Source organism: Syngnathus scovelli, chromosome 2 (genome assembly GCF_024217435.2).
Source record: "Syngnathus scovelli strain Florida chromosome 2, RoL_Ssco_1.2, whole genome shotgun sequence".
Taxonomy (NCBI): domain Eukaryota; kingdom Metazoa; phylum Chordata; class Actinopteri; order Syngnathiformes; family Syngnathidae; genus Syngnathus; species Syngnathus scovelli.
This window is the reverse complement of record NC_090848.1, coordinates 10,998,042-11,020,054: the sequence shown is the minus strand read 5'-3', so window position 1 is coordinate 11,020,054 and position 22,013 is coordinate 10,998,042. Positions and strand designations below refer to the sequence as shown.

Below are 22,013 nucleotides of genomic sequence, written 5' to 3'. Positions count from 1 at the left end.
AGCTTTTCAGAGCAAAAATCGAGCCAAGAAAATGAAGGCACAGTTTTATTAGAAGAAATCTATGAACATTGAAAATTCATTTTTGTCTTTATGGGTCACTAGGTGTAGATTAATGAGGTGAGAAATGAAAATGCGTCTCTATGCGATCTCTATGTTCTGCCGTTTGCAACGGCGCATAAACTTTGCTTTACTTTGTAATGCAAACTGAATATGCATGTTTGTAATTAAATGAAAGAATATTACAGTAAAGTTCAGCATCTCAAGCCTTTTTTTTTTATTCCCGCCTCTTATTTGCAGATATTCACGACGAGAACGGGTTGAAGCCGGTCATGGTTTACATACACGGCGGCTCCTTTATGGAGGGAACTGGCAACATGATTGACGGCAGCATCCTGGCGAGCTACGGCAACGTCATTGTCATCACAATCAACTATCGTCTCGGCGTTCTGGGTGAGTGCCCCATTGGGGACCTTCTAATTATTCTACTGATGGCTGATTGAGTCTTAAAGTGACATTGGAAGATCAATTTAATGACTAATTCACGCTCACTATTTCACCAGTGAGATGATCATTGAGGTGGAGGACATTTATAACAGTGCAAGCAATATAGACAAGAGACCCAACCCTGCTGTTAAGCTGTCTTTAATTACATTTTTCAAATATTTAATGGCATAGTCAGGAATAGTGTGTGAGCGTGTGTGTTACTTGTAAATCTATGCTTCTTATTTCACCACGAAAAAGGGACGGATGCACCTTCCATTGACTTGATTGCCTTAAGACTGTTTGAAGTTTATAGATAGCGTAGCTGTTTACCTGAGTGTCAACATATCACGGCTTTCACTCATTTTAGCCTAATCTCATCTTTTTGCTCTACAAAGGAGAAACACATCTCTGTTGTGGCCATGGCAACCCTGCATCGCTCACTCGTTAACGCCTCTAATGTTGTGTTAGCAAAAGTCACACAAGAGGTTTAGTACCCATTAGCAAGATGTCAAATACTTGCTGCACGTCTTCCAAGTCGACCCATATGAGAAGCTTGCTTTGAAAATAATTTACAGAATGTATGTGAGATTGCTGTGCGAGTTATGCATTTATAGTAATTGTGCACCGCAATGCTGAAGGCCTGATTTACTAAGATCCCAAATTGCAAATGCAAGATTGATTGTACACGTCAACCGACTGCACATGCTGTTCGTGGGCATGATTTACTCAGATTACGATTTTCATGCAAACTTCAGCAACACATTGTTCTGTTTCTTATCGTCCTTCCGTGCCCAGTTGAAGTGTACGTCGTGCTTCGGTCAAGCAGCGAGTTCTCCGGGGATCTGAGAGCCGTCTGTATCCGGGATTACTTGCACGTGAGCCCAGCTTGTCATGTGCATTTTGTGAATTCGCTCATTTTGCGGCCAATGAACGGTTTTGAACGGCAGTTGACCTTCGGTCAAGGATGCCAGGTTTTCTCTTCTCAGACTTTCTGATGAAACCTTGCTAAACACAATGTAAACAAGGCGGGCAATTTCAAAAGCATAATCGCGTAAATATCGAACAAAATAATGGTGATTTTTATTCATAGTCGAGCAGCCCTACCTTCTTGTGAATGACTCCAAGTCATTCCTTGGAACATTGAGAAGCTCCAGAATTACATTGAATACACAATATGTGTACGATTTGATATATTTAGTTGGTATTTGCAAAAATGTTCTTCCAGACGCCGATAATTTTGCTCTAACTCTTCTTTGTGTCTGTTTTACACCTGCTTTTGGGATGCGCTATTTTAAGGCAAAGCCAGAGCAATTTATCAGATTTGATAAATCGCATTACACATACTAATTTCATCTATTTCTACTTCTCCCACAACACGCAAATTAACTTCGCGTGGATGATACGCTTCCGTATCAGTTTGCGTGAACAATCAAGTTTGCACCTGTTTTTACACATGCAAATTTTTATAACTCATGCTCGACATGTTCTAATGGCCCATAACCGCTTTGTCTTTTCTCAACCGAGGTTCATTTGGGTACTGGCGATTAAAAAAAAAAAAAATGCTCTCACTTTAATGAATTTACCTGCTTGCTAGTACGTATTAATTGTATAAATGAAATTCTTTGTTCAGTAAGCATCCTCTTTTCTCCATAGCTTGAAGGCATTTCTCCTTTCTTAATGATGCAAGAGATTTTCTGTCACACTGACACCAGTTTGCATCTCTGTGCGCATGCTACTGCTGCTCGGCTCCGCTTTACTTGCCATTCATTACAAGGCCGGGCCTGTCTGCACCACTCACTATATTTAGTTGCCTGGGAGCCAAGGGGAGAAGGTATCCTGTGAGAGCTTTACCATGTGGAAAGGGGGAAAAAAACGAAGAGATTGCAGATAAAGAAGCCACTGAAGAAGCAAAACGGAGCGGAAGATGGAATGTTGCGGAATAATGTGAAGCGTTGGGTAACCTGCCAATTTGATGCAATGCAAGCAGTGAGAAGATAAGAGCCTTTCTATTGCCATTTAATTGGCACTAAGTTGAGCCATAGAATGTATTTCTCACTGGTTTGCATCATAAGGACTGCAGTGCATTTTATATCGCATGCTCTTATACTTTCCATGATGTGACTTATTCGCTTATTCGGCTGGAGGAACTAACCATTGTTGTCATAACTGATCAACCCAATTATTTTTATTTGCCTCTACTCTACTCTGCTTCTACATGCTTCCGGATCTAACAGAAACACGTATACTGACGTCACAGATATGCACGGTAAAGATGGTTTCTTCCGACATTTCGGAGTAACTGTTCTCCTGCGCGCTGATCAGATTACCAAATCTGGATTGGAACGGGCTTGTTCGGGTCAGTACGAGATAACACGATAGGTCACAGCCACTGTAGTTTGGCTACCATTTGTGGCTACTTTAGTGTAATATTTGTTTTGTAACCATTGGTTACTGTACATTGCAGATATATTGTGGCTTATACATGCTGCCTAAAAGGCTTTGTATCGCAGAAGTAGGCATTCCTAATGAGTTTTTTCCACTGCACCGTTGACTGCATAGCGGTACTCAACCTCACTTTGGTGGGGGTCAGTTCTCACTTCCAAAATAGCACCACAGCAAACAAAGGCATGCATTCGTTAGAGTGAGACGGGCAAACAAACAAGAATGAAAAAGAAGGTTATTATTTCCCCGTTGACCATGGTAAGGGGAGGATTTTTATTAGAAAGCAGATGGAAGGCAAAGTAGAGACTCACACTCGAGTATGGAATATGCTTGTTTTTGTCATTTCAATCTTGAAATGTTTTGGTGATGAAAAATCTGACCAATAAGCAACTGGTAGCGAGGTATATCATATTGTTTCGGTAGAAATTGTGCATTGTGAAACCTGGGTAAAAGTGAGTGAGCAGATCTCCGTTGAACTAAGTAGATACCAAAAAAGGGACAGCTTACATGGGCAACAATTGGCTACTTGGCAGCATGTGGCCTTTACATCTTCATAGTGTGGCCAGCTACTCAGTGGTTGGCTGCAAATAGGCCCTTATGAGCTCCATCCAATCGGTAATTACTCAAATCACAGGCAAAAAATAAGGGCAAGAGTCAGAGAACTATGTCAAGGTGTGAGACAGGTGATTTTTTTAAAAAGGTGAACTCCTCTGTTATATATCTGAGAATAGAATCAACTATGAACAATTCAGATATAGTCGCTGATGGTGTTGGGGTACACTCGCCTGACTTGCGTGCAGGCAGAGTGGGATGGCGGTTTGGTTTGCGTCTCTATATGTGCCCTGTGTTGTCTGCCTTCCGCCTGATGTCAGCGGGGATAAGCTTCAGCGCCCCCCCGCAACCCTAAAACAGGATGAGCAGTGTTGAAAATGGATGAATGGAAGAATTTCAAACATATTCAGCACTACAATAGCAAGGGAAAAGGCATATACGATTGAGCTCTAATTCCAGCAGAGCCGTATTGCTCATCTTTTTGCATTGCTTTGTTATCCTGTACTGTTTGGGTTAAGCTTTTGCCAAAAAAGAATCCCCTGGCATATATTGGGGAAGTAGTGTGTCATGAAAATTGCAAATTTATAGTAAGGGTAAAACCTCTGAGATGGTGCAGAGGACGCTATTGCTAGTCATGAATGGGTAGTACTTCTCCTTTACTTTAGATGAGGCTACAAATGGGATGGGATGATGGACATTTAGCTACTTATATTCCGAAGGGCTTCTGACAGTTCATTTGAAACACATGAGTGCTTTTACGGGTCTCGTCCAAGGTCACACACCTTGTACTTTCAACACAGTTATTCGTGTTGCTCTTAAATATCTCACAAGTAGAACATCTTCTAAAGAGATTAATAAATATATATTTAAAACGTATGTATTACTTTTTGTGGCACTGTTGTTCATCAAGGTTGCCCATTTGTGTTCTGGGTTATATCAGTGCTGGACAAGCTCTGTCTGACATGACACTCGGTACCATCTGTTGTCACATGAGCGAGCGCCTACTGAGGATGAAGCTTCATTCCTCAGATGTGTCAGGGCCACATGGCTCTCATTGTAGCATAACAGGCTTCGGCTTGCTAATGAATTCAACACGAAAAGATACATCATACTGGACCGCACAGTGATGTTGCAAGATTGGATTCTTCGACTTGAAATCACACATTTTAAAACACATCCCTTGCTCACCAGTTAATATGATATAATGTCAACATTTTGGCAGGCGTCTGTGTAATGGTGGGCGTTCATGAGCCAGGTGTGCCTTTCCCGTCTCATTTGCGCATCAGCGCAAGTCAGCGACTGTAATCACGGGTCATCAGTGGTTGTCGAAGCAGTAGAAATGATTCTAAACATGCAATAAGATGTACAGCCTCTGAAGCCCACAAGAGGAAAAGGCCTTAAGTCCTTGGGAGTCCTTGTTTCCTGGTTTCTTTCAGTCTTTGTTGGGTGATTGTTGCCGTTTGTCACATGAATTCAGTCATCACAGCTTATGACAAATTCTGTTTTGGCACCTAAACTATTTGTCTTCCTCGTGGTCTGCTTATGTTGACCGCCCAAAATAGCAGGGTTAAGTACTTTTTACAGTCAAAAGCAGATCAGACAATTTAGTGCAGTAGCCATCCCCACTAAACCGCCCCCTGGGGACATACGTATTTGCAAATTTTGAGGGAGTCAGGAGTTTCTTGTACCGTAGTACTTCCCCATCTAAACAAATATTTTCCCTTCTGCTGATGTTTTCTTTTTCAAAGCATGTTCAACTGCCAGAGGGCAGGTAATGGGCCTCCCCTCTCCCTCCTCTTTCTGCTCCTTCATAGCTTCTCTGACTCTGCAAGGACAAAAATGGCTGGCAGGAGGTCACGACCACTCCAACATTGTCTCTGCCTCGTGGTGATGGACTGACAACAGCAAGAAATGTGCAGCCGTTGTCTCATGGCCATTGTCATCGGCAACTATCTGCTGTGGTCGTGATTCATATGATGAGGTGATGCCTTCTGACATGACACAGAAAGGCTACAGCTGCACTTCAGACTCTCCCTCTGAGCAGGGGAAAATATGGCCGGCACACATGATTGGGATGAGAGTTGGATCTTCTGTGGATTTGGCACAACAATCAATACCAATCAAACTGATCTCCGTGTGTGCCTTCGACTATGTGTGGTAAATCACAGTTGAGACTCCACACCACTGCCGGCCCTCTTTCTTGTTTGTCTTTGTGGAGTCTTCATTTGGCATAAACATAGTTATGTGCACAGGATAGTTAAGATAACTGCTGCACCAAATGAATTTCCTGCAATTGCAGAATCAAACCGTAGCATGCTCATCTACTGCCGCGAGTGAAAAGTGGTACATCGTGTATGGAGGATAATGAAAGGGAACAAGAAATGGCTCTCACAAATGTAACCTTTAGCAAAACTTTGAAAAGACAACAACAAAAAGTTTTACATAATTTGCGAATATACTTTATTGCCTAACTAACAAAGTTGCTTTAAAGACTAATTAAAACTGAATAAACAAAGTAAAAAAAATTAAATAACTGTAATGTTAAAAACAATTCTATTATACGCCTAGTGTACATTCAGCGTGACAAGCATTCACACTATAGCAAAACACCTTATCAAAACATTTTCATACTGTTTGAATGCTAAGACACAACCAAGGTCATTTTCTTATTGACTGGCTTCATTGTGTGACAAAAATGTATCACCTTGACTGCATTTCAAAGATGACTTTGTATGTTTGGGATGATGAGCAAATTCTTTCTTGAAGCATTCGATTTTCTCTCACATTGGTTACTCTTGTTCTATCGTTCCTCTATTGTCGATTGTTCTTCCGTTATTCTTCCGAGAGTGTTTTGCATCTTTCCGTGTAGCCGTTGTTCCTTTTGTTCATTAAGTCTTTGACAAACAGTAAAAACCTTCACCCCTGCCCACTCGCAGTTGCTTCGGGGCATTCTTAAAAGTTCTCACCATTTTTCTGCTATCGGCTGCTACATTCTGTATTTCAAGTTTCCAAATGGTTATATTGGCTCTGTTTGTGCAATGACTGCGTGAATTTCGGCTCTCCTGTATTCTCGATGTCCACATTTACAGTATATACAATAATATAAAACCGACCCGAAGCCAAGGTAATAACATGCTCCCGTCAGAATGCCTGGACTTACTAAGTAATAGTATTTTTTTGTTTACTAGATCCCAAAGTAAATACCTATAAATTAAATCTCCTATCCCATTGTTTTCAATCTAAAGAAAAAACAGTAAAGGGATTGGCCTCACTGTTCCAAGTCGCTTCGAGAAGAACATGAGTGTGAATGGGAATTGAATTTTCAAGTTTGGGCACTTTTGTATTATAATTTAGAGCTATTCTAGACATCACTGCAAATACCACATTGATATTTTATTTTTGAAAGCATACTCATCTGTGGCCTTTCAGTTGATAGCCAGCTGGACAGTCTTGAATGACAGCTGAGGTAGAAATGGTAATATGAAACAATAAACAGTAGCAGGGCAAGATGACTGGCTTAGTCGCAGCCACTCAAGCGTGTCTGTGAATATACAGATGTCATTGGGGGGCTCGAGGCTGGAGATTACACTCCATTTCTGGCCGGAGCGCACATGAGCTTGTGTGCGCAAGCTACTCCACTCCATCAATGGACTCCCCGCCGAGTACATCAACACAGCCGGCCAGGCCTTTTAACTTAAAAAGAAGGGCTGTCATGAGAGGATGTTGCAAATATTTCTGTCTGCAAGATGTCACATCCTCTTTTTCTTCACCATCCCCAACTCTCTACACAGTCACAACTGCACTTATCTCACTTGCTCCAATACCAGCAACTTAAAATTTTGATTAAATACAAGTGAAAACAAACTTCTGCCTTTACTGTGGGTTAAAAAAAAAATCTCCAAAAATACACTGGCTACATTAACATAGACACATTTATTCCCAATCAAAGCCTGATTGAAATAAAAATGTGCCATGTACACACCCCATTTGAAATATTCTGACCCATTCCAATCAAGATTTTATTCCGAAGAAGAAGGATGGTTTATATCGATTGATAATCTGAATGGCGCACATGAAAACGCTGAAATTTTGGAACAAACCTTCCTGGGAAGTAGAACTAGTAGAAGCAGAATGAGGGAAACACATAAGCTTGGCTGGTCTGGAATTTTGCAGCTCCGTTTGGAAGTGTTCACATGCGAAATAATATTTGTGTTTAAAATGGAAATGGAGAGAGCAGTGTTTTGTTGACACGCAATTTAAGTCATGCAAATATTTACAATCACAAAAAAGGAGCACCTATTAAATCAAATGTTCATCCTTTCAACATTTGTGTGGTTCCAGGAAAAAATGACAGCAATCTGAGCTAGAATAAAAGAGATTTTACGTGTTACCTATAGGGCAATAAAAAAAAGGTATAAATGGCCGAAAACTAGTGTGAGTATTATAATGACAATGAATTTGTAATTACATTTCGATAAATTATATACACCAGTGTCTATTAAATATGCAGAGAACTTGTTAATATGCACTACTATATTGTACATATAGTGTGAAAAATAGATTGCACAGTGTGCAGGAGAATTGTAATACGAGTGAATGGTTAACAATATAAAACGTGATCTGAAACATTTTTTTTTTCCCTCAACAGCGAACCTGAATATGTTTAAGAAAGTGCTCCTTTGCTGCCACAAAGTGTCCCAGAGAATATGTGAAGAAGGATTGTTCCCAGTGGAGAGAAGTTTACTTGCTGGCTATTTTAGTTTGATTTAGACACAGTGGTCAAGAAACAAGCAGTTTTAATAGCAGTTGAAAAACTTGTTGTCCCTTGCCGTTTATTTCGTGTGCGTCCTGAATATGCATAGCCAAAGGGTGATTTTCAAATTGGCAGACTAACAGCCACATGTAATAATGTAGGCTGTTACTTGGGGATATAGTATGTATGTTGCTGAAAATTAGTTTTCCGAGAGAATTGTTAACCTTATTTTTAATCTTATTTTTGGTCAAGGAGACTTGGATTGAAATATGCAATTGACATATGGTCCGCTAACGCAAAACGAGAGACATTTGTAGAATTAACTGAGTATGGAAGTAAAAGGGAAATATTTAAGAGTTGTTTTTTTCTTGCCATGCTCTTCAACAGTCCATAAATGTGTCATCATAAATATACACACAGGACCCCAAATAGATTTTATATAACATTTATAGTGTGCTTGCTTACATTTCTCAGTCCATTTTGATGTTTTATTGTACCATGTTCTTTGATGCTGTAATGGTAAATTGACACCGTTTGATATTTTATTGCAGTTTAGAGATCCATCCACATCATGAATCATGACTGTTTTTTAAAATGTATTTATCATTTTGTCACATTACAAGGCCGAGTGGGTTTATCAAATCACAAACAGAAGGCGAGTACAAAGCTTTTTGGAGCACATCACATTTAAGATGTGATCTGATTCCCTTTTAAGGATATTGTCTCTGCTATGAGTACACAAGCTATGAGTTCAAAATCAAAGTTGAACTGAAGGAAAGCCTTTGCCTTTCAATATGTCTGGATCAACAATTTTGATGATCATGTTTGCAACATGCACGCCCCTACAAAAGTATTGGAACAGTGAGGTCAGTTGGATTACTCCATTCCGTTTCCTTTACGGCAGGAAAAAACGGGACCCTTACTAAACGTTTATGTTTTTTTGATGCATTTGCTTACACAACTCGACAGGTTTCCAAGATTTTCCGTTTCACATTCTTACTACTCACTATGGGATGATGATTCCGGGAGCCAAAGACTGACATGGGCCCTAGATAGTATTTTCAATTTGCGGCAGTGACATAAAGGTTCCCAAATGGACTTTTTTTTCTCCTGGCGACACATTCGCCCCTCAGTATCTTCCCCGTGCACACCCACTAGTAAATACCCGTCGGTGGTCTCCAAACAGCTTCTGAGGGCATCCTTTTTGTTGCCAGGTTGTATCACAGGCTACCACACAAGTGGGTTATGCATGGCTGAGTTCAGATTTGCCCAAACGGGGGAGAGCATCCTTCCTTCCTTAGCATAAACACACAACAAATCAATAGTCCTATTCTTCCTTGTTGCATATTTTACAGGTGGCAGGTGTGGAGTCCAGGCTAACATGATTATAATCCTCGGGGATTATATTAACTGCTTCGGGCTAATGGCTTTGCAGTGCTGTAGTGTAGAATGAACTCAGTCCATGTTGGAACATAAATACAGATGTTGGTGGCACGTGAACACATCACGCTATGTGATATGGCTGGCCGGGTGCCAACAGCCAGCATATCCGCATTGCGACAGCGTCAGAGTTTTTACAGTCAAATGTCATCTCTTGTTAACATAAAGAATTAGAGCGCCACCTTGACTTTTTCAGCAAGTGTTAGTGTCACGGCAGTAAAGCCTTGCGGGTTCATATTAGCGTCTGCTATGAGAGTAGCTCCTGTGAGGATGACTGATCTGCTCTTGTGGTTATTCAATGCCGTCAGTTTTTAACAGACGCAAAGGGGCACGGTGGGCCTCAAAAGCTGCTGCCTCTTTTTTAAATTACACATTATACTGATAATGATCCCCCCTCAAGGTAATTTTTGCCCAAATCTTAGTTTGGTTTTTTTTTCATAAACACCCGCTTCAGTTCTGGAGGTGACAAACCCTGGCTTTTCCGTTTCTCCTTAATGCCAGAGATTCCATACTCAAATAGATGTCTATCATTACTCGATGCATTACCACGATACGGTAAAGGCTGTTTATAAAAGCAAAAAAGATAAATGCAGATCCACTTTTCTCTACACTACCACAAACATGCCTTCGGTGAAAGCTCTATGTACTATCGCATGCGGGCTAAACCTCCAATCTGATGTATGATCAGTGAACTGAGGTTTAATCTAAGAAAGATGTTGGTTTAGCATTCCATACTTCCCCACAGCTCCTTCCTTTGAAATGCATTCTCTTCTTTTATGGTCACTTCCATCTGCATAGCTCTTCCAACAGTCATGGCCAAGAATGGTCATGCTAATGTGAAGTGCGCTCTGAAGAAGACAGTGGTATTGATGTTATACACTGCGATACAGTGTGTGCGTGCATTACAATACATGTGGAGAACTGGGGCGCACCGCATGAGCAAGCATTTGGGTACGGGTGTAGCCAAAGCAGTCTGAGCGCAAGATGTTCCGGTGCACAAAATGGGGAGACACAGATATGTACCCAGAGTAGTGATGAAAAAAAGAAAAGAAAAAAAAAAAGTTGTGTGATCCCATATCTGTCACATGCCTCTCCTTAAGCCTGAAGCTAACTAAAAGTGAGACATGAGAGTAAGCACATAATATCCCCCTTTTTTTTTTTAAATAAAAGCTCAAACTGGTAAGAAAATAGTAAGTACCCAAAATAAAACTACAGTTATTGAAAAGGGGAAATTAACAACTAAACAAAATTACAACAGTAGTATTAGGTTTTTTTTTTTTTTATCAGCCACACAGAGGCAATAAAAAACTGTCTGAAGAAAAGAAAAAATTGAACAGACTTGAAACTCTCTTGAACGGTTGAGTTGTGAGACAGGCGAGAAGAAAGACAGAGAGGTAGAAAATCAAAGAGGAGAAATAGCAACTATTTCGGAACAATGAATGTACTATGGTGATTGGCAGTTTTATGCAAAGCTAATACAATCACTAAGTGATTTAAAGCAGGCTTCATTGTCAGCAAGCACATGCACCTACTACAATAGAAATGGGAAAAGTAACAATACATTTAGCTGGGTTGTTGTCGACAGCTCTACAAGGAAAAGGAAAGAGTTAGTGACAAATTTGTCTGCTTAACTGATGGATCACTAAATCATCACAGTAAAACGGGTAAAATGGCTCTGTAGTCACAAAGCTCGAACTAAAAGACAAATCTGTACTACCTGTCTGTCATCACAGAAGTCACACTGAGCAATGAGAACTGTCTTAGCTTTCAATAATCACCGGAAAAAAGGATGAAATCAAACAAAAGAATCAAACTTCGGTTCATCATTGCAGAAGAAAAACAAGAAAACGTCAGAAGTGTCCACCATCACAGAAATAAATCATCAGTTCTCCAACCTCACATAAGTTGTTGACCATGCTGCTTAACCGAAGCACAAAGTAATTTCCAACAGTCATTTCTTGGAAGACCTTGCTTCTGGGGACCAAGGTCCTTTTTCTTTTATCTGAATTCACAAGAGATACATTCAGCTTCCTAGTATCTTCTGTTCACGCTTGAAGTTTGGATAACAGATTTCATTTTTTTATGTTTTGTAGATAGTAAATTAAGTTGTGTGTAGTGACTTGAACAACATCATTATTTTTAATCTTCTATCAACGATTATTGACAAATTGTAAAATACTGGGTTTACATGCCCTATAGTATACTGTTACCTGACACTATGGCACACCGAATACAGTCAGATAGAGCGAGCAAAATTTTATACCTAAGGAGTTATTATTATCTGATAAAGCAAGAACCCTACTGATAATAAGCAAGCATACTGAATGTCAAAAAGGCCTTTTCAGCTGGCTGGTTCAAGTACATTCTCCTTGACCTGTTGTACCACCAATGGATTTGATAACGCCGAGTTTGGAGGACAGATGGTATGCAGTGCGGGTGACAGTCGTGGCTTGTGGTGTGAGTGTGTGTTGTGCCCGCATGTGTGTATAAGGGCAGCTGTTGAACAAGAGGATTTAATAATGCCTTGTGACCTAGATCTAGCCTAAGCAGTTCTGCTCAGTGCTGTTGTAGAAAAGAGAATAGGGATGAAACGCTGAAACTGTGATCAAATATGGTATCAATTCTAATCAAAGAACGTTAGCGCATGAGAGGGATAGTTGAGGAGTTCCAACACAAAAGCCGCCAAGCGCCATTTGGACAAAACGGAGCCACGCCTACTTGCGGCATCGTTCCATTTTGCATTTCCTAATCCTGCAAAACCTTGCTAAAAACTTATTTTAGAAACTGACAAGTGCCAAATGTATCTTGCTACATATTTACGTCATCACACACTTGTCATTAATTCTGTACGTTATCAAAAATGTCACTTCGGTTGCTGCTAATGACGATTTAATTGTGCTTGAAAGTGAGCATAAAAGGGAACTGTCAAGTATATTGGCAAAAATCCATCGTGTGATAATGTCTAATGTCATGAAATTTAACGGCAAAGCAAATCGGCATTGCAAATGAGAATCTTTTCTCAATTGCCTACCCCGGACTATCAATTTAGGAACAAACTAATTGTATTCCAAATTTCAAGTTCCAATTCCAATTCAAGGAGATCCGGCCGGTGGGGGGGCTCCAAAAGCATCCTGTGTCTGACAGTGCCGGCCGTACCTTCAATACATCAATTTGGAAATTAGAAATAATGAAACTTATTTTGTACATTCACAGAAAATAGATATTATCTGCCTTAACATTTAAATTCTTCAATTGATGTCTTTTGAGTTCTCCCATCTGTTGTAGGATGAAGGTACAAAAAAAAGGTCATTCCTGTTGCATCTTCGATAACCGTTTAAAATTGTAACTTTGCGGGTTCTTCCTTGCATGAATGTTTGTTACTTTTTACTTGACTTTTTGCCCAATTAAAACCCGTAGCAATTCTTTTAGGTTCCTACATCTTAAATATTGTGATAATATTGGTATCATTTGGATCAGTATATTCATGTTGTGAAATGTTCATAGCGTTTCATCTCCAAAAGTGAAGGAGTGTAAAGTGATTCATGCCATCCCCAGTACCATGTTATCGCTTGCTGCAGCACAAATCTGCAAACACTCCTGGGTTTGAGGCAGGACATCTGCCTAGAATACAAATGACTACGAGGACGTGACGGCAATGTGTGTCGAAGCTGCTCACACTCCATCACTGTCCCCCTCGCTGTCTCCTACTCAGACCAACTGTCACGCCCTGGAGCGCCCCAACCTCACTACCCCTGTAGTAGTGTCACCTTAAAGTAACACAATTTTTGTATGCTGTCCTAATTTGGAATAGGCAAAATACAATCTCGCTTGCAAGTGGTGTTCTCTGAGGGCATCCAAAGCTTGTAAACAATTTTATACATTTCTTTTTCCCTTTAAATTTCTTTGCCCCTTAAGTGATTGTAGTCCCCATGAATTTAATGTCCCACAACGTATTTTTTTTTATTACTGGGAAAGCTTGCCATAATAAAACCAGAGATAAAAATATTCTGTTACTGCTAAAACCTAATTAAATTAGATGGAAATTAAGGGTTAACTCGTACAGCCACGGTGGAGTGTGACAAAAGGTAAAAAACACAAATTGGAGTTAATTTGATATATTCATAATAATTTAGTCAACGAAAGTCTCAAAAGTACTGAGACAAATATATGCTTTTTAAGATAGTCTAGACGAATAAGTGAAGAAATAAAGGAAATGGAGCAGAAAAGTGGATAAGTGTTTAGCACTGCCGTCTTTCTTCTTTTCGAATCAGACTTTTCAGAGTGGGGTTTTCGTCTTCTCCCTTTGCCTGTGTGGGTCCTACTCCAGCTCTCTTCGACAATCCAAAAACACGACTAGGTATTGTCTGTAGATGTCAGTGGCAATGGTTCAGCCGTGTGACTTTACATGTCCTCCTGGCCTCCTGCTAGATGAAAATGAATTAAAGTGGACTCGTAATTATTTCCGTCCTTGCAGGGGTAACCTCGCTGTTGGTGTGTATCCATTGCCAAGATTCTGTTCAAATGGCTTACTTTCTGAAGACATGATGCACCGAAACATTTCATTTTGGAAACCTGCACCTCTGCGTTTGCCCTCATTCCGTCCTCTGGCCAGTGCAGATCTGCCATGGCTGGCTAAGTTTGGGAAGCAATTTGAAAATGCAAGTAGGGAGCTGCCATTCCAGCTCTACTCAGTGATGGAGAAAGGCTATGTGGGAGAGAGCGAGAGCAGACTCACAGGCTTGCTTGCGATTCCTTCATTCTGAATATTTAGTAGGCGCTTTGTCAGATATTCTTTGCCAGCCTTGTCAGTTCCTAACAGGCTGTGTTTGAATGCGTGCCATCACATGTCCATGATGATAACACTTTAATGATGTGGGTGTTGGAGCAGTAGCAGGCCGGCCCCGGGCCGGCCCATCGCGGTTGCAAATGAAAGAGCGGAGGCGGAAGACGCTATTTGGGAATGACACATGGTCAGATCTGACAACTGCTCTGACGTTAATGGACATTCACTGAATCCTATGCCTTAGGAGCTTTGCCTCCTTTTTTATTCTTAATAAAACGTCAAGTTATTCATTTGACAGTGTAGAAGCAAACATTTTTGCCTTGATTGCATCTCTTATTCAGACATCCACTCTTTTATCTACCTTAAAAGGAATGCATGACTTCCACATTCAGAGGATAAAAAAAAGTCTACACAAACATGTTCAATTGCTAACACATTTATGTTTAAGTGTCGTCGTTGTGGTCCCATGAAATAAAGATGATGTTTTCGGGCCATAATCCCAAATGGTATGCTTGCCACAATACTGTGAAAGACGGTAATAGCAGAATCAGAGTTAGCATAAAACCTTAAAGATGTTTTTGAAATACTCATTAGAGATACTCAAGGAGAAATTTACATTGAATGTATACTTTGCACCGTGCTCACCTCAACAGTAGCCAGCAGGCGGACTAACATCAATCCAGCAACTAGATGGCATTTGAACTTTTATTTTATTTGGGGTTAATCTGTGGCATTTAAATGGCTCCTACATTAGCCACATCCCAGGTTTAATTAATGCTGGAGGAGGTTGAAATGCTTATCTTGCTCTCATTTTTAGCTCCCACAAACATTACATTTGAAAAGGAGGCTTTTTACAGACAAGACTGGCTTGGCAATTGGGTTCTTATCAATGAAACAGTCACGATTTAATGAAGCAAAGGCAGTAGAGACAACTTCAGTTCCTCAATCTCAGTGCTCAGACAGACAGACTCTATGCCCTCAAACTGCAAACATCTTTAAGATGCATCAGCAACTCCCTTCCAGCAGTTTGCCTCATTCCTGCTCTGATACTCAACATTCTCTTCTGTCACTTTCTGTCACTCTCTTCCCTCTGCCGGAGAAATCTGTCATCATTTGTGAAGTGAAAACTTCTACCTGTCAGCTGGAGCCTCTCTTGACAACTTTGCTTCAAACTTGTTCTGCTCTCCCTTTTCACTGTCGCCATACATTCTCACTACTGAAGTTCCGACCATGAAAACAATAGCCACGATAATGGTGCAGTCCACAACAAGTTTGTGCCCCGAGGCTGTGTCCTCTGGCCTTACACCATCTCGTTTCCATTGGCAATTAGTCAAATTCTTATTCAATGCCAGTGTTGTTAAACGAGAAAAGTGAAATCCTTCTTGTTGAGTTTTACGATTCATGTTCAACAGCACCTTATCATTTTGGGATTTCGTAAATAACATCACATGATGTGCATCTATTCATCTCCATAATATTAATCGCCGTCCCCCCTCCTTCATTCCTCGTTCCACTGCCATCCTTGTTCACAGCCTTGTCGCTTCTGATGGATTATTGCAATTTCCTTCTTCTTGAGCGCCCCCGTGATACCTCCATAAACTCCAACTGGTCCAAAAAAAACAAAAAAAAAAAACAACAACCACCACATGACCAGAGTCTCAAAACTGCTCTACTTCTTGCTGGTTCTATTAGGAACCTATTTGAAAATGTGTCTGCAGAACAGTATCATGATTACACAAAAAACAGTGTCGTTGAGGAAACGTGAATTAAGAGTCGCTACATATTACATCAACAAGAGTTTCGTACCGAACCACGATTGTCCCATACCTGTAGTATAGCAGCGTCGTCTCGGACCTTCACTAAGCAATCACCCCCTTTATTGTTTTATCGCGATAATTTCTGGGAAAATAAATCATCCTAGCCCGCACGAAATGATGCCAAACTTTTATTTACTTAAAGCTAACTAACAATATACCTTGTGCGCTGTAACAGCATCTTTCCCTATTTAAAATGGCTGCAATGCACATGGCTGCTTGTGCCTGTGAGTTGTTTGTGCAGCTCTGCAAGCTGTGCAAATGTCTCCCCATGGATGTCAAATAGATTCTAATTAGCTCTGCAGAATTTAATTACCATACGCTGGTGGATCACTAGGGTAGCGTCCCGGCTGAATGGATGTGTAACCAATCACACTTTGCCACAGTTGAGTGCGGCTCACTGCAGAGAAATATGTCCCCGGCACATGAACGCTCCCTTTTTTATGGATGACCTTCCTCTATTTATTGAAATTTGCCACATTTGAAAATATGCACACATACATATACCTATGGATCAATTTGAAGTATTTATTAATTTCCGTCAATAAATTAATGTAAACATAAGAACAACCTTTATAAAAGGCCACCTCGGAAATATTTGCATCCACCCAAATAGAAATTGATTTTTTTTCATGAATATATGGCCTTCAGTATTTATTTCCTAGCAGACCGATAAATTCATTAATGCTCTTGACAACAGCGCTTCTTTCGCGACTACACAACCATTACTGCCCAGGATGACGTATTTATCAAACAAAAACAACATTGATTTTGAATTCCTCTCAGCAAATTGCAGTGAAGGTTGTGTTCCTTGAAGATTCCAACCTGTGTTGTTTTCAACCAAGCTTCATTTCAGCTTGTTTGTATGTCTCGAAAAAGAGCCCTATGGACTCGAAAGGTCATGTCAAACAAGGTTACGTTGATATAGGGTCAAACATTAGGCAATGACATCCTCAGGCCTATTTTAGGGGGACTAACACATTGCTTGCCTCAGCACACAGGGCGATTAGAGGCAGGAAAAATAAAAAGAACCAGGAGGCTCAGCTAAAGAACGTTTTTCAAGAAAGTTTGCCTTCATTACTGCAGGTAGTAAAAATGACTTAGCTCCTGCCTAACAGCACAAAGTCCCATACTACTACTAACTAGCTTGTCAATTAGTCTATAAAGCTCCAGGGTGTTTACATTAACCCGAAATTGGTTAGTGAGTGGATTCAGAGCATAAATTCACACCATAGAACAGCTGAGCTCATTTACTACAACGTCATCAGAGGATAATTAAAGCAGCAATTATGGACTAACAATGTCACTCATCCATTCATATTGAACAATAGGAATCAGGGCATGAATTGAGAGAGTAACAAGGAAAGCGACGTCTGGAAATGTGAGACTAAAAGATTTCACTGAATATTTTTGATGGAGACTGCCTAGAAAGCATATACAGCTCAAGATGGTTTTGGAAAATAAAACATTTCTGGCAAGGTGCATCATCTAAGACGTGATATTAGTTGAAAATATAATTAGGGGTGTCATGACTAGAAAGTGGAGACAGACAAGAGATAAAGAAAGACAAGCCAAATGATCCTGTCCTAGATATTTCCACTTGACATTTCTTATTTAATTTAAATATCATTGAGTGATTTATGGTACATCTACACCAAAATGTAATCCCTGTGACTTCAAAAGTATTTTGGAGCAAACAATTAAACAAAGGATTAGTCCCTACACACTGAGTCACAACAGAATTTGCCAGCCTTAAATCAGACGACATTTTATAACACTTCCACCAAATAAGTCGTTGGTTATTGTAGACATTAATTCAATTTAATTTTGCATTATGACCTTTTCAAAGGGAAACTTTCTCCATATTGTTATATTTATTTATTGAAAATGATGAGCTTGGCTCACTTTGTGACAATGCAGTGACCTTCTTTGCATCGTTTTCGATACAGTGTAGCGATGTGTATGATTTGTTGTTGTTAATGCTATACATAGATTTCCTCTATTTGTGTGAGTCTTTTTCTGCTTGTTTAATTGAGTGCTTGCAGGCTGCATTCACTCACATCTCATAGGGGCTTAGACCATCATCCATAAAATGTAGAGATACCCTTGGTTAAATGGCATGTTGTAATTCAAACTACTTAACTCTTGTTTGTCCAATCCAAGCAGTTCCTTTACCATCACTTTTTGTTACAAGGACCAATTTTTGGGGCGAGTTGCTTTATTTGTACCAGTGGTTTTTAACCTGGGTTCGATCAAAGCCTAAGGGCGCACTGAGACAGCCTCGGGGGTTCAGTGGAGATGAAGACGCACTGAGTGTGTGTGTGTCTGGCATGTTAAATGAGTGTGCGTCAGTTCTATTCATCTCACTAATGATTTGTGACATCAAGCTCAGAAACAGGTCTGCCATGTATAGTGATGCGCAACCCATGTAATCTAATGAGAGACTACTCGACCTTCGATTTCATTACAAAAAAGGTACATTGATGTGATAACTCGTATGTAATTTTTTTTGCATATTACTGACATTGATAGAGTTTTTAAAATGATTGAATAGAAAAAGCAAGTTTTTTTACAATCATAAAATGAATGTCTTAAATGAATCTCTCAAAACATTTTACAAGATATGAAAGCCTTTAAAATTGTAATCGTCTTAATCTCAAAATTGTTGTTCTTTTAAAATAATAATAATAATAATAAAAATAATAATAATTGACCGAATGGATCTCATGGTAACATCCCGCAATCACAAAAGCAGAACAAACCACGCAGCGTTGGTGGGAGGTGTAAGTGCAGATGCATATTCATGTACTGCAACAACTTTGGACAACATGGCGCATTGAGAACAATATCAAGTGGATCTTCTATTCAATTTTAAATTTAATCAAAAAGTCATGAGCCTTGACGTGTACTTGCCTTAATGTAGATAATGTAGGAACCCTGTTCTATCCATAAGTTTAAAAAGTATCGACTGAGAGAATTATTCAAGCATCTTGCCAAAAGGCTAATAAATGAGACATTACAAGTTACTGTGGTAATAAATGCTATATGAGAGGTTAGTAACAATTTTAAGTTGAAACTCGCCCCCCGGCACTCCCATAAAATAACAGCATAATATAGTCATTAAGAACGCTGGGATTGTGTTCTCATTTCTCCTCCAATTCTTTTCTTTTCAAACTCTTTTGACTTCTCCTCTCTATGTTAATGATAAAATGTGTCAACTTATTCCGTATCGTCTTGCAAGAGTTATTATTATTTGGTTACAATGACTGCACCCAGGGAATCCCACCATATACAGCCGCACATATTGAACATGCCCAAAATTGCCACTTCTTATAAAGTTCTTGATATTGGCTCAAAGGAAAAACTATATGTTGGTCTGATTAAGAAAAACTTTCATCCTCCATTGCTGACTATTTCACCAGTGCCGCAGGGGTGCTGGAGCCTATTCCGAATGAAACATTTTGTTGGTTAATTATTTATGACCCCATACCAATGTCAAAGCTTGCAGAAGTACGCTGAATAGATGAACTTTATCCTCCAAGATGACAACGCTTCACCGCCACCCATCCGAGACTGTTTCCCAAATTTGGGAGTAGGCAAAGGATAGAATGACTGCTTGCAGTCCTGACCTCAACCCGACTGAACATTTGTCAGATCAGCTTGGGCCTGCTGTGTGTGGCAAAGTGTCCAACGCAACCACGTTGGCTGACATGCGAGAATGCTGCTAGAAGAATGGGATGCCAGCCCACAGCAGTGTGTGGTCAGGCTGGTGAGCAGCGTGAGGGAGAGATGCCAGACTGTTGTGGCTGTGTAAGCACACACACACACACACGATACTGAGGCTCCCATTTGTTCAATGAAGAAATTACTTAATTGCCAGTGTGTCTTGTTTCATTCCACCAAAATACCAGACAAGTCAGCGCTGTCATTTTTTTTTTCTCTCGAGCATATCATCATACTCAATTCTGCTCATCATCCTACTACAAATGTGGCACCATTCAAATCGTAGCAGCCTTTTGACAGTATGACTATGACTGACAGGAATTAAGTTACAACCATGCAATCTACCAAACATAAATTTCTTCAATTTCAAATAGCGTATATTTTTACTTTAAGTAGTCAGCCCACCCCCCACCTCCTTACTCAACACATGTCTACTTCAGCTGATGTGACAGATTTCACTTTCATTCATAGTATTGAGTTGCCATGCCCTTCTGCCGGTAGATTAGGATATTTCCAATTTTTGTAGCATTCAATTCATGTCTAATTGACAATAAAATAATCATTTGTTTGCTTAATATTTGTTGTAGCCCCCCCCAAAAAAAAGAAAATGGGAAATGGATAATAAGCCATTTTGTGATTTCCGGCTGCACTAATGAAAAACAAACCGATTTAGACTTTTCATTCAATATTTTTCAATATTTGTATATGCCAGAACTTGCTTGAACCCTAACTTGGCTCATTTATTTCTAATTGTACTAAGTTCATTTTGTTTTTCCTTATTTAATCACTTCACTGGTTTCTTTTATATCAAACAAATGGTTTTAGGTTATTCACCTGACATGTTTCGGCGGTTTCTTCCGCCTTCATCAGAGTGTCACAGATGTGATGGTGACGCGTCTTTATCAGCTGATGGATGAAGGCGCGGCTCACCTGTCAGATTTGACAGGTGAGCCACGCCCTCTGCTGTCCATTCACCTCTCCAGAATGCTGTTCCAGGTTTGAGAGAGCATATAGGCTCCCTCATCCCTGTTGATGGTTCTCGGGCCCCGCTTGCGGATCTCGATAGCCTCCCTGATCCAACGCTGATGTTTATTTTCTTCAGTGCGGATGACTCTGGCCTTCTCCCAGTCCATGATGTGGTTTTCTCTTTTGCAGTGATCGGTTATGGCTGACTTGTAGTGCTCCTGTTCTGCTTGTAGTTTTATTGCTCTTGTTTGTCTTGTTGCCGTCTCCTTCTCACACTCCTTCTTGTGTTCTATTTTTCTTGTGATGAAGTTTCTCCCTGTCTCTCCAATGTATGATTTATTGCATGATTTGCATGGAATTTCGTATATGGAATTGCATTTGTTATCCGGGTTGACTTTGTCTTTTGGGTGGACCAGTATTTGACGGAGTGTTGTATGTGGTTTGATAGGTGTGGTTATGTTGTGTTTATTCATGGCTCTTTTGATGCGTTCCGTAATTCCTCTCACATACGGCAAAATCACCATTCCGCTGGGTTCTTGTTTCCGTGTTTGTTTCTTTCTTTTCCCCTGTGTTTTGTATCCTTTGTTTTTTACCTGTTCTGCACCTTTGGTTATTGCCCATTGTGGATACTGACATTTTTTAAGTGCCTGTTGTATGTATTGTTCTTCCTGTGCTACGTCCTCCGGATCCGTGATTATTGTTGTGCGTTCGTATAGTGTTCTGACAACTGACAGTTTATGTATAGTGGGATGTTCTGATGTCCAGAGGAGGTATTGGTCGGTGTGTGTGGGTTTTCTGTGTACTTTTATTTTTATGTCTCCGTTGTCTGTATGGTGTATGTTGATGTCTAGAAAGGCTATGGCTTGGTCTGTTTCTTCTTCATGGGTGAATTTAATGTTACCGGTGGTGTCTATGGTGTTGAGATGGTCTGTGAGGTGTTGTGTATGTCCTGTTTTTGTTTTTTCTAGAATGTCATCGACGTAGCGTCTCCATAACGTGGGTTTGTATGTGTCCGGAGCTGTTGAGAGTGCCTTTTGTTCCAGATCTTCCATAAAAA

At 40.1% G+C, this 22,013-nt stretch overlaps 1 protein-coding gene across 3 annotated transcripts in view; it reads left to right on the top strand.

The window, feature by feature from the left end:
- Positions 1-22,013, top strand: part of nlgn4xa (neuroligin 4 X-linked a) — a 49,026-nt gene that overhangs the window by 15,563 nt on the left and 11,450 nt on the right. For all 3 annotated transcript variants that reach the window (XM_049752718.2, XM_049752717.2, XM_049752720.2), the window contains one exon: positions 298-450. In XM_049752718.2, coding sequence (XP_049608675.1) covers positions 298-450 — 153 coding nt within the window. The remainder of the gene's footprint in view (positions 1-297; positions 451-22,013) is intronic.